Source organism: Pleurodeles waltl, chromosome 7 (genome assembly GCF_031143425.1).
Source record: "Pleurodeles waltl isolate 20211129_DDA chromosome 7, aPleWal1.hap1.20221129, whole genome shotgun sequence".
Lineage (NCBI taxonomy): Eukaryota > Metazoa > Chordata > Amphibia > Caudata > Salamandridae > Pleurodeles > Pleurodeles waltl.
Genome location: NC_090446.1, coordinates 214,923,877 through 214,937,700, shown reverse-complemented (window position 1 = coordinate 214,937,700; position 13,824 = coordinate 214,923,877). Strand labels below are relative to the sequence as shown.

At 41.9% G+C, this 13,824-nt stretch overlaps 1 protein-coding gene across 1 annotated transcript in view; it reads left to right on the top strand.

Moving 5' to 3' along the window:
- The window catches only part of LOC138247235 (protein spire homolog 1-like), a 275,991-nt gene that overhangs the window by 193,240 nt on the left and 68,927 nt on the right, over positions 1–13,824 (top strand). The window contains exons 12-13 of the mRNA XM_069201970.1: positions 10,007–10,144; positions 13,621–13,688. Coding sequence (XP_069058071.1) covers positions 10,007–10,144; positions 13,621–13,688 — 206 coding nt within the window. The remainder of the gene's footprint in view (positions 1–10,006; positions 10,145–13,620; positions 13,689–13,824) is intronic.

The following is a 13,824-nucleotide window of genomic DNA, read 5'->3' as shown; positions in this document are numbered from 1 at the left end:
CAGCCTAAACGGTCCTCCCACATTCCTTCCCTATTTCAAGTGTGCAAGTCTTATTCAGGAGCACAGATATCCCATAAGTGCCCAAAGTGCTTCTTTAGGGACTTAAGGGCTTAAGAACTTAAGGATTTACTCACCTACATTGAACACCATATTTCCTTCTCTGAGCTTCCCTAGACTTGAAGGAAGGGCTTTGGAGCCTGTCACACTATGAGGTTTGGTAAAGTAAAGGAGCACCCAAATCCTCAAAAGCGCAAGAAATGCTGCTGCGATGTCGATGTGGGCAATGCCACTTTGCATTCATCATCAGCTTCTGAAAAGTGGTCTTATCCCCCTTCATCCATTGCAATTACAGCGGCACTTCTTTCACCGGCTGCTGATCTGCCCAGTACAGCAGTTTTGAAGTCTCAACCTTCTGTTGTCCATACGCCGCATCATGCTCCTCGAAGCTCTGTGAGTCTTCTCTTCTGACTTATTATAAGAAAAAAACTAAGTTGGAACTTTCGGCAAATGGTGGGGAGATTAAGCCGGAGTCAGGCTGGAGTGTTCCCATGGAGCCTGCAGTTACTGATCCTTTACCCATTGCTTGTGGTTAGCTCACAACAGCTGCACAAGTTCACTGTCCAGTTTCCCCCCAGTTAGTATCTCAGAGTGAAGTAAGCCATTCACCGCCTCATGAGGACCAGTCGTCTGCATTTCTGTCAAAACACAAACTTTCACCAATTATTATCTCTAGTGACCATTCTTTAAATGCAGGGGAGCGGGTGCCTTCTTTAGCGGCCTCTCCAGCAGTCCCCCATCAGTTGGCTGGGCAGGATGGGTTGACTGTATGCTGCCGCAACTCCCCGCAGGATCACAGCATCCCCCCACCACCTAACCCTCAGGCAGCCCAATGGACCTGGAGTTCAACTAGCAGCATTTATCCAATGTTACCAATAAGGTCTTTTAGAGGGGCTGTTCTCAGCCCGCAAACTGAGTTCATGGAAAGCGAGCTCAATGACCAATTGCTCCTTGACCTTTCTTGTCTTCAGTCTTATTCTTTGAGCAGTGCTGACAGGGAATTCAACCCTGTGCCTTTTCCTACGATCATGGCAACCGGTTCAGCCTGGCCTCAGCTTTTGCAAACCCTCCAATCCACTGTGCTTGCTTTGAACCATCACTCTGACAAACTGGACGTCCAAGTTGATCTGCTGAGCACATTGGCCTCCTACGTAGCTGGTATTGATCAAATAATTGAAAACCTCAACCAGCTAATTACTAGAGCACAGTCAAGCTCCAATTTTGTGCAACCAACATGTTGTTGTTCTCCAATTGTTTAAAGCCATTCATCTTTACCCACATTTTTAAGTTTGGTTGTATGTGAAATCAAGAGACTATCTTTAGCTGCTGTGCCCCTGGTGCCCCCGCCGAGCCTAAGCTCCCTCTCCGATCTGGCCCGGGGGCCCATTCAGCCAAAAACATTGGACAACTATTTTCTTCCAGCCAAGAGTGTAACCTCCATCAATCTTCCTCGCAAGTTGCTACTGGAGTCCTGGAGCTTCCACGACTTCTTCCTCTCCCGAACTTGAGTCCACGGTGTCTGCCTCTTCCCATTTTCCCTACACAACCTGTTTTAGTTCAACCAACGCCCTCATGAGCTGATCCCATGGGTTATCCACTGTTGAGCAAGAGGGGGAAAAAAAGACTCTGTAAACAACGGAACAGTAGGCGGAGCCAACCCCCACAAGGACTTTCAACAAACGTTCAACTGTTGGTTCGTCCTGAGGCGCAGCAGCTCTCGCAGTTGCAGGGTGCCCCTAGGATGGCATCACCATCCAAATTCTTGTTGACCTTACCTGTTGGCTATCCCCTCCAGATTGAGCCTGTTAAGGACCCTTCGGTTGGCACTACTGTGCAAGAAAATGAACCCCTCTTCAAGGACCTTTTGATCTCGGCTGAGAAAGGCAACCAAGGCAGTGTGTCGGTTTCGGTAGCCCTACATTGGGATAGTGGAGTACCTGCTTGCCCTGCCGCCACACTGTTTGTATTCAAAGCTGTTCATGGGAACACTGATGGTGATGTTTTGGACCTTGGTTCTTCCAACTTCCTCAAATTGCCATCTGATAATAGAAGCAGCCCTCCTGTAATTCTGCCACCTAGCCTCCGGCCCGTCTCTGCCAATATTCTGTCCTTGGGGGGGCCCTGTGGATCTACTCAATGTAGAGGAAGAGCTACAGCCTTCATTCCCCCTGTGTCCTTCCAAGACTCCATCCGAATGCTCAACTCTTAAACTTGTGTTTACCCCAGAATATCGCTCCAGGGGCCGTCATGACATATTGAATAGGGGGAACATTTTGAGATTCTTTAATGCCATACCAGATCTTTGGTTCCAAGGACATTGCGTTCATTGAATTTCTGGACTCTAGGGGGCCCTACACAAGGGACTCCACCTTGGTTTCATTAATTTCTGCCACAATAGCTCACTCTATTTTCTCTAAGAGAGATTTATTTTTCTCTTGTGGCATTACAATAACTCCCTAGAAGGAGTCTGGTTATCTGTTACGATCAGAATCCCAATGTTCAACGGCTCCCATAGTATTGAAGCCCTTTTCTATCTTGAAAAGTGCCCTAGGTGGCACCTCTACTTTTAATGACACTTTTCGTACCGGCCCTGGTTCCCAGGGGTCTGCTAATTGGGATTGGTTGCCATCTACCCTCTTGCATGGACGTCCCTATTGACCCTCACGTTGGGTGATTCTGCTCAAACACTTAAATATCTGTCCTTATGTTCATGAACATCAATGGGGTTGCGCATAAGTTTGCCTCCGCTGACCTCTTAACATTTTTGAACAGTTACGACGTAATCACCCTTCAGTAAACCTGGGCTGAGCAAAGCTTTCCATTGCCAGGGTATTTAGAAATATGGAAATCGGCCCATAGAACGAACAAGAATGGCTGTGCTTAGGGATGATTGGCCAACTATGTAACTGTTAAATTAAATGGGAGTATAGTGCCACTGGTTTGGGATGATAACTGGATTCAGGGGATTGTCATAAGAAACGGGACTGCGCAGCAGACCCTTATAGTAATTAATGTTTACATTGCTTTCAGAACAAAGGAAAAAAGGGGCAGGTTGTCTCAACTGATGCAGATTGTGGGCAACTTAGTTTGGGAATACCATGTGCTAATTATCTTATAACTGGTGATTTGAATACGAACCTGTTTCAGGACACAATGGAGGCTCTTGAGGGTCCCGATTTCCCCACCACCCCCCACCCTTCCCCGTGGACAAGAAATGTTTCTGATTTTGTCCCGGAGTGAGAGCGATCATTGTCCACAAATTGTATCTATCAAATCCAGATTTCCTGTACATGATGTTATGCGGGCAGTGGGTGGTGGTGGTTGTTTCAAGTCACTAAAGCGCATAAAATGGAAAGCTTCTATTGGTGGCATAGTATTGACTGAATGTATTAGTTTTCTTGACTCTGAGGGATTGGGCTTTATGACCCCAATTCAGTTATGGGTTAAACTTTCTTGCCTCTTATGGTCAAAGTTCCACCAATCTGCACGTGAATGCACTCCATTCCGGTCCTTTGCCTGAGAGTGTTTATTAATTGAATACAAACAACTCAGGAAAGATTACAGGCAGGCTGTTTTATGATGACTACCAGACCTATCTTAGTCAGTTTTAGGCTAATCTTTTAAGTGCAAGAAAAGATCCAAACCCCATGAAATTTTGGTCCCTTATCAACAATTTAAATAGCAGCCAAAGGGGCACTGGCATTGTCGACATTTCAGAAGGAGCTTGGATGTCTTACTTGACTATCCACTTTTCCGTTAGCGAGCAGGATGGGAAACTGCTTGATGAGGGGGCCCATAGATCTACTCTTGCTTTGTTTAATACGTGTCCCTTGTTTACAGGGTCTTTAATTCCCTTGCGGGGAGTGAGAACGTTCTTTCAATTAAGTCTCCCCCATATCATCTCAAGGGCTAAGCAATTTGGAGCCCTGGGTCACAATGGCCTTCCACGGGCACTATTTAAACTGGATCCTCTCTTTTCGTCTAACCATATTGCACGTTTGTTCGAGCACTGCCTCTTGACTCCAAAAATATCTGAGTCTTGGGGTGGTGCCATCCTTCATCACGTATATAAAAGTGGTTCAAGGTCAGATCCTGACAACTTTAGGATGATAGCCCTGCTGGACAATGAGGCTAAGTTCTATGCTAGTCTTTTGTTTGCAAGATCTCTGTGCCTGGACTGAATCGAAGGCTTCAATTCCCATTGTCCAAACAGGGCTTTGTGCTGGCTCGGGCACTTCGACCAATCTATTACACTTTCTATTCTGAAAGACAGGTCAATTGTGTCAGGTCTGATGCTGAATTGTTGATTTGTGGATTTTAAGGCGGCATTCGATCAGATCCCCCAGAGTGCCCTGTGGGCTAAACTACAAAACTGGGGTATCCCCCCAGTACTATTGGGTGCTATCATAGAACTCCATACAAACACTTGGGTCCACATTAAGCTTGGTGATGGCTGCTCCCTCTCTAGGAAAATCCCCACCACCTTTGGTGTCAAACAAGGTTGTGTACTTTCTCCTCTTCTTTTTAATCTGTTTATTGCAGACATGTCAATGTCTCTTGATGCCGTTAACTCCCATCCCCCCAAGATTGGTGGCCTTAGTCTTAGTCATCTGCTTTATGCTGATGATCTTGCACTATTTAGTTGCACTAAGATTGGCCTCCAACGGCTGCTTAACCAACTTGCATCTTATACTTCGGTGAATCAATTGGAAGTCAATTTGCTTAAAACAAAAGTGGTTTCATTTGGGAGGAAAAAACACTTGAGCTTTAGTTGGTATTATAAAAGCTGTAAATTTGCCTTGACTAGTCTTATAAATATTTAGGGGTACATTTCGATTCCAGGGGCAGTTTTGTTATACATAAGAAGGAAATTGAACTTAAAGCTGTGGCATTGCAGGTGGCCTTCTGTAAACTATCTAAAGTTGTAAAGGGGCCAACCCTTCTTCCCCTACTGGAAGTTATGAGAGTAAAGATTATCCCTTCACTGGCCTATGGCCAAGAAATGTTGTTGGGCAAAGGCTCTTGCCTACTAAATAGGCTGGTCGATAAAATCTACAAGAGAGTCTTTCATGTCTTGCGCTTGGCTTCACCCGCGCAGGTACAGTTGGAAATTGGGCTTCTGGATTTAGTGGCAGTTGGTGCTCGTGCTTTTTTGAAGCTTTGCTATAAATTGCTTCAGGCCCCGGGCAGTCACTTGGAGGCAGTCTTGTGGCAAAAAAATTAGTGAGTCGAAACCGAAGTGTACTTATTCTCATTTCTTGGTTGACTGTAAACGGCGACTAGATGCTGGTGATCTTTGGGCAAGTAACCCCCCCCCCCCCTACTCTCTCTGTTTAAACTAGATATTAAAAGGCTTATTCAATTGTACTCCTATCATTCAGACTGTTCCCTTCTTGTTCGACGGAAGCATGCCTGGGCAGTAATCGAATCCTTCAAGCCAGGTATGTCTTCTAGTTTTTCCTCTTGCCCTTATGGGTTCTGGTTAAGGATCGGCGATTGTTTAAAAAAAAAAAGAAAAAAAAAAAAATAACATTTGCCCCAATGGCAGTTACCCCGGGGACGGTGTGACATGTAGAGCCTGTAGTAACGCAGATGAAACCATTGATCATGTGGTCTGCCTGTGCCGAGCTTTATTAAGGGAGCGTAGATTCTTGCTCTGGAGCAAATGGAATGAACTGGGAATCCGCTCCTGTCGACAGGCTATTATCCAGTCTTTGGACCCAGACAACCCAATGCTAAACGTGTTATTGACTAAATTTATTAAAATTGCGCAATTTAAATTCAATGACACTGCGAGCAATGAACAGGTATAATAGGAATCTTTTCACGCTCATGCAACATTGCCTGTCGAGGAGTTCTAACAGCATATGTTGATGTTTAGTGCAATTACTATTTAATGCACCATGCACTTTAGCGCTGCACCTGTGTACTATGTGGGGCTCCGGGTTGGGTGGTTTGTTTTATTTTATATCTCAGGATGTCTTACACTTTTAGGCAGGAATTTCTTTTTTTAATATGCTGTGTGTCTAATTTGTGGTATGTTTGTAGCATGAATTTAGTCTCTGAGGGTATTTATTATTGATTGCTTTTTTGCTTTCTTTTGTATTGGATTTTATTATCTGTACAATAAATTATTCCGATTTCTTCATAAATTCTTATCTTGTTAACTAACAGTGTGGTCCTTTTGAGTTATTTTTAACTATTATTTGAGAAGTTGTTGCACATGTAATATCGAGTAACTATCGACTTGTTTCACTTCTAGCTTTCGGTGCAATGTTAGCAGAAAAAAACTAATTACAATTCTCAGAGTATATGAGGCATAACTGTCTCCTAACCCCCTCCCCCCCATTCAAGTAGGCTTCTGGTCATTTCGTGAAACACAGGCTGCTCTAGTCACAGTACTTAATGAACTGCACATGATTTTACTACGCCTCGCTGCTGCCTTTGACAATGTGCCATAGCATGCTAGTGGACAGGTTTGGGCGTATTGGGATTACATATAAGGCCTTTTTAAAAGACCAGAGCAGGCAGTGTTCTGCTCCATTCAGGACTGTACCAGGCCCATTTTTTTTTTTTTTTCCAGAGTCTCACAGGACTCTTCTATTATCGACACATTTATTGACTTCTGTGTGGTCTACCTAGTGGACTCAACTTAAATTGCATGCGCTGTGTGGGTGGCATAGAGATGCTCCTCTGGCTGGATATAGCAACAATGGGGAAGCTTACTGTAACATTCACTCTTATCTCAGTGAATTAGCTTGCCTAGATTTTGGGAAATGTCTGAAATTGAATTCGGACAAGACAAGTGATTGTGGTAGTGGTCTGCTCTTAGTCTTGTCTTCTGTTAGTGGTCTGATAATCTGAGCAGCTTTCTCTTGCCCACTAAGCCAATGAAATATTTGAGAGCCGCTTTTGTGGTGGGCTGTCCTTTAGGACACAAATGGCCAAAGTCCCGTCCTGATTTTCTTCCTCCTTAATGTGCTTGGGATAATTCAGCCAATTGTATAAAGGACCTTGCGCTTCACAAGTTTGCTCGCAGTAACGGGTTCCTGGGTTGCTTATGCCAATATTCTTTAACTTGGACTCCCATTGTTCATCCTCCACCAAGTGCAATTGTTAATAAATGTGGCTTTTACTGAAACCTACTTGGCAGACTTTGATGTCCCACACTTGCAGTCCTTACATTTCCTTACATTGGCTTCCAGGGAGAAGAGTTTGCTATTACAAAAACCTTTCAGTTTACTTCAAAGCACTGTATGCTAAGGTACCCAGCTTTGTTGGTCAAATATTTTCCACGTACCAACCCACTCGATGTACTGCTTTAGCGATCCTTATAGTGGTATTTAAGGTGAGGAAGATGCAAGTAGGAAGGCCTCCTTTAATTCTCTTCCCCCATTAGATTACTGCTCCTGACCATTTAGAATTTAGGAAATTACTTAAAACGTGGATATTCAGGCTCTAAATTAATAATTGGCTTGCTGTTACGAGCGTCAATGTGTATTTTAGGAAAAGGACACCTATTCTGCCAATTTTGCACATATCTAATACTCTATAAAAGCTCTTAAAGATTAATTTGGCAAAACTATCTTTGATAGTACAAGCTTTATTTTTTACTTTTGTGAAACTTAGATCCGCTCCATCAAACGGAGTGATGCATGTAGTATGTTAAGCAATGATTATAGGTGAGAAGCCTTGGACTGAATACCTACTCTCAGCTTTAAAAAACATATAATTCAGATATTTGGATTAAAGCACAACCTGGCCCTGAAACTAATAAAAAAGCTCTTTTGTAGCTCATGTGACTACAGTTCAAAGGAAAAATATTTAGAGCTAGCTATCGCTTTAAAACAAGAGCATTAATCAGACTAAAGTTCCATCTCATCCTATTTAGAAACTTCCAATAAGGTAGGTTAAATAGTGAAAAAGACTCTACTTGTTTATGCTGTCTGGCGGGTGAGTCCTTGATTCATATACTGTGTTTAAGTAAAGGACTAAGGGCCTTATTTAAAGTTTGGGTGATGGGTTGCTCCATCACAAATGTGGCGGATATCCCGTCTGCCACATTACAAGTGTCTTATAGCCAATGGCACTGTAATATGGTGGCCAGAATATACGTCACGTTTGGATGGAGTATCACATTCACTAAACTCTGAATGAGACCCTAGACTCGGATTAGAGTCAATTGTTAAAACCAATGTTTGCTCATTTAAATGTACAAAAATGTGAGGTGATCACGGCATGTTTACTGGGATCTGATACTCACCGAACAGGTAATTTTTTAAAATTTAAACCATTTGTTTAGAAGGAGATAGACTCATGAATTTGACTCTTTTTACCTAATTATGAAATTGCATTGTGTATGAAGAATAATGTACAATGTTAATCGACGGTTCATATTTGTAATAATTGTAATTAATAGTACACTACTTATTTAAAAATTCCATTAATAATAATGCATTTCTGTTAGGGAACCCCTGCTGCTTGAGCCCTTCTAATTGGGATAGGTCAAGGATTTCTATCAAATGCCTGTTTAAGGGACAGAGTATTGGCACCTTGTGGGAGGTAACCGCAGTTAACATTAAGACTGTTGCCTTGGCTCTCCCTTGTGGCTTAGCAGTCTGATTCCCTGCATAGACCAAAGTCTGTACTTGGGGACAGCATGTTTGGGTAATCATGAGTTAATACTGCTATGAGACTAATTAAAAATTAGGTAATGGTGGAACAGAAAACAGTTTCTCTCAAATAAGGTTAATCAAATCTGTATACAGTTTCAGCATTTTTTAAGAGAGGGAAACAACCTTAGAACTCACAATTCCTGAAATTAGTGTGGTAAAACCGATAAACAATTTTAGACCATAAAAATGTTTTAATTACCTTCCTATATGGTCCTTTTTTGTGACCTCCAAAACTATACATTTACTACAATTCATTTAAATGGGACAAAATGGAGGCACCTTATTGCTAAAAGAGGTATGTTTTATTTGTTATGAAGAGCAACCCACATTTTTAAGATTGATTAGCAATACTTTTCAACAGGGAAGTCCTTCCGAGGTACTACACCTGCCTCCAACTCAGTCACGAAGTACAACGGAGTGTCCACATCCTTGGAAAATAGTGCTCAAATGCCAAGTTTATTAAAAATTTGATCCTACTAGAGTAGGACTATTTCAGATGTAGTCAATGCTTGATCGAGAGCCGTGCAGAGTGAGGACTGTCTGTCTCCTCACTGAAGAGAGTCAGTATGTGCTTCTCTAGATCATAGCTTCACCTTGTTTAGCCCTTGCTGATCAGTGCAAGGCCAGAACAACATTCAAGGGGTACACACTTGGTGATTTAAAACCTGTGAACATCTCAAGAGGCATAGCAATTATTCACTCTTCCCCACTTGGTATTCTTCAGTGAATGTGGCAGTTGTCATAGGGCACCCTGATGCCAACTTTGAGTTGTCAATTTGGACCTGCCACAGAAACCAAGACCCATTCAGACAGTTACCAAACATTATGGCATGCACAGTGCAACTTGAGTGTAAATATTGCTATTCAGAGGGACGCTTAATTGACAGCAGGAATAGAAATGACCTGTTATAAGAAAAACAACTATGAGACCATTAGGACCTGCTATCACTGTGCATGTTGAACCGTTTTTGCGATGTTTGCAGGGCACATGCCTCTACCACACCTTCCTATGAGTGGCGAGTGATTGTCTCCCATATCATGAGGTATTAGGGATGGCTAATATATGATGCGGGCATCCCTGTTTCCCAACAAATGAGCATGGTAGTTTGAAGACAATTTAGCAGTTACTGTTTTGAGCTCAATCTTTTAACTGGTATAAGAGACAATGGAAAATGACACCTATGTCCACACTGTGTCTTTTGTATGCGTGCTTAATATTATGAGTGAAAAAGTCTAAAAAACAATGATTATGTTTTCTCTTCTTGGTTGTGTAGTCTCCACACAAAGCATCTACCTTACCAGCAAGTCCTCCAACCATTGCAGAGCTGATCGCAAGCAGGCAGGCCACTATGAATTCCGAGATCCAAGATTTTTTGGGCATGCTGGGATGCAAAATGTCTACCAAGAATAGGGTAAGCAGCACTTAATATTTCAAGTGCAGGTCTGTATTTGATAAAAGTTGAGATCCATAGGAAATGAGGATCAAGATTCCATAAAACTGGGTAATAGTCACAGTTTGCTAAACTTGCTGTTAAACCGTAGCTGGCATTGAAGTTGAGTTGTATCCTAGTGCATGTCGTAGTAACCACTGAATCTTCAAATTTTAATGATGTACATTGGTGAAAAAAATTCTTATTGTGCACATAGTATATTGGCGATATCTTGATATATATGCATATATATATATATTTTTTTTTTTACAAGCAAACAATTGAAGACAATTGTAGCGTTGCACTCCAGGAGAGTTTATATTCTTTAATCCAATCGTGTACTACAACAAACACCACCACCTACGGGTGATCAAAATGCGTAGGCGGTGGTGTACACAATTGGATTAAAGCATATAAACTCGCCTGGAGTGCAACACTACAATTGTCTTCAATTGTTTGTTTGTAAAATTAAGGAGGAAAGGACCGTTCCTCACGTTTGCACCAGCATGGAATGCACACTGCAATGAGGACCGTTTTTTGTTTTATATATATATATATATATATATATATGTATATGTACACACACACACACACACATCGACTCTCAGGCTATTGGATTCACTCACTGAAAGCCTGTAACGTAATTTTCATTTAATTGTTGCTCTGTATTTGCTCTGTCCCTGCACTTTTACATATTTACACCACAACAGCACATACATACCAGCCACGGCTTGCGGGGATTACAAGGGGCAGGTTGGGGGTTCAGAGTGGGGGGGGTGGACTACTATTAATATAAAAATAATAATTAAAAAAAAACTTACCTGAGCGCCACTCTTCAGTCCTCTTAGCAGGCACAGGCTACCAGTCTGCCCTGGGACCAATCCTGACGCTGCTCAGAGCCACGTTAGCATTGGCTATGAGCGCCCATTCAGGGCACTCTTTGGGAGTCTGTGCCATATCTCTCCATCCTGGCAACACAGTGCTAGGCTGGAGAGAGCACAGTGTGCATGTGTATTTGGCCGGCCCGAGAAGGCTGGCCAAACACACATGTGCACTGAGGGGAGTGCACATTGCACTTCTCCTCGTCACCATCATCCCACATGGCTCTGCCCTTTTATTAAAGAAAGGATAAGTAACCTAGTTTATTATCCTTTCACTGTTAAAGATTTGCAGCGGCTGCTGCTGGTGAGGGGGGGAACAGATGCTTCTCCGCCGTAATGGAGGAGCCGCCGCTGATGGATACAAAACTGTCTAGTTTACCCGTTACTCTGTCTATGGTAATACATACACTTTATAAATCATTTCGGGCTGAAAGTACTTTTTTTAAATTGGGTTTCCAGGCTTCCCATCCTTATTTGACAATTATATTTTCATACTTCTTGTCAAGACAATAGCAGCCAATTCAGAGCCCCCGTCAAGAACTTAGACCCCATTCTTTGGTAGCCATCTTCTTTGAAAATACAGCAATATGTGTACCTAGAAAAAAAACAGAACCAGGGTGCTCTCTTTTGGCCAAAAATCACTGACTTGCCGATGGTGGATCTAAAATCGTGCTCTGAAGAAAGCACGTTTGAAGAAAACCTATTTTTTTTCATTTGTTTTTTTTTTCTTCAATTTCACTATTTTCATATTTTAATCTTGGACCTCAGTCCTGCTCCATGACTCAACCATTTAAAGTTTTACCGCTGTGTTGAAGTGGACTGGATGTGTTTGATTATGCACAACAGTTTCCCACTTCAGAGTATCAATAAAATTTAAAATTTTGTTAAATATATTGAAGATTGTTAAATTGTGGAGGTAGCATACAAGAGTTTGACAGGCATGGTTGAATGTGGGTGGAGCTAAGAAGCCGTTAATGCTGATACTGTTGCAGAGCAAACCTGCAACAGGTCTTTCTGATGAGATATGGTTGTAAATAAGCCAGTTTGTTTCAGCGCAGAAAAACTTAATTCAGCACATTCTTTTTAAGCCTTAATGGTAACACAGTTGAACTGGCCTGACAGTTGAACGGGTGCTGCAAGAGGGGCTGGCTTGAAATGGCCAGTGTGGGCTGGCATTTGTGGCCCAGTCATGGTCCAAGGGACCAAAAAAGTCAATTGTGCCAACCCCAAAGGCTAAAGCCCGATCTCAGTGTTATTTACCCTGGTTAAATTACCTTGCATAATACTACTGGCTAGGCTGGAAACCTGTGCAAAATGATCTAGCATAATAGCAGAAATCCAATGTGGGTTCTATTGAGGCCATGGGTAGGTTGAACAATGCCTCAGTTTTAATTGAACATCTGTAGAATGGCCAAAATTGTGCTCATTATCTGGCCTTTATGGATCTGTCAAGATCTTGTGACTGTGTTTCTAAAATTGTGTCATTGATGGCAGACAGTTATTAAACTCTTAAGGGAAATTTACACTGGGCCTAATACAAAAGACAAGTATGGCTTCAGTGGAGACAGTTCTCAATATTTCCGCACAACATGGATTTGTCAGACAAGGCTATGTCCTTGAGCCTTTCCTCTTCACCCTCTGTATCAACAACTTGGAGAGGGTGATAATTGAGAGGTGCAGTGACATGACCCATATAAAGCATCGTCCTGTTTCCGCCTTTCTTTACACAGATATTATGGTCCTAATGGCCTGCACACCGAAAAGCCTCCAATCCCTTCTAAATAATTCTAGGTTCAAGGGCAATTTGGACCCAAAAGTGAACATGAGTAAGACCTTCATTATGATCTGCGGATCTTACTTGTTCACTCCTTGTTATTTTGGAGTAAAGGATGATCACATAAAATAGATAGGTACCTTTTCTTATTTATGAATGCAGTTTGACTTGGGCACCACCTAAAAACATCAAATAAAAATCAGAACTAATCAATTTAGTAAGGAAATAACAGCACTATTATTATTATCGTTCAAACTGGGGGAAGAAACGTCTGAGGAAAATGTGCATAATTTACCGGCCCAAATGTATTTCAATAGCCACTTAAGGGGATGGTATTTGGGGACATTCCATCATCACAAAGTTAGAGGTTTATGAAAATACGTGCTTAAGGAGACTTACCTGCATACGTGCACATTTAGAGGTCATTTTTTTTTCATCCTTTGATTCTCGTACCTGATTCCGTTTTTGAGGAATTGCAGATCAGATGATCTCCGGTTTAGAACCACTAGAATACAATTTGATTTAATAGTTGTATCTGCACGAATGATGTTTGATATGAATTTAAGAATTCAAACTCAAAAGAGCAATGCTTTTACGTTCCATTATTTAATGGGTTATGCACATCTTTGTTTTTGTCATTTACTAGTTGCGAATACTGTAGGTAATAGTAACCTGGTTTAAAAATGAGTGAAGAGAGATGGACATGTCTCGCATATTGGATGAATCAATTACTGATTTTAGTTTGACTGGAATCTGTTTGAAGTTATGTATTTAATAAGGAATGGTACAATGTTTCACCGTAGGTATGCTTCAATTGCCATAAGAAGGAACTTTTCTTCACATGGCCTTACGAATGCCAGATTTGTGACAGGTGAGTTAGCAGTACATCCTCCCCTCCCCCTACAATTTGCAAAACAATGTGTAGCTTCTCTTTGAAATAGTTAAATTCTGTTTTGGGGCGAAAATGTATTTATGTCTTGAAAAAAGGTTAGTTAGTATGGCGGTCA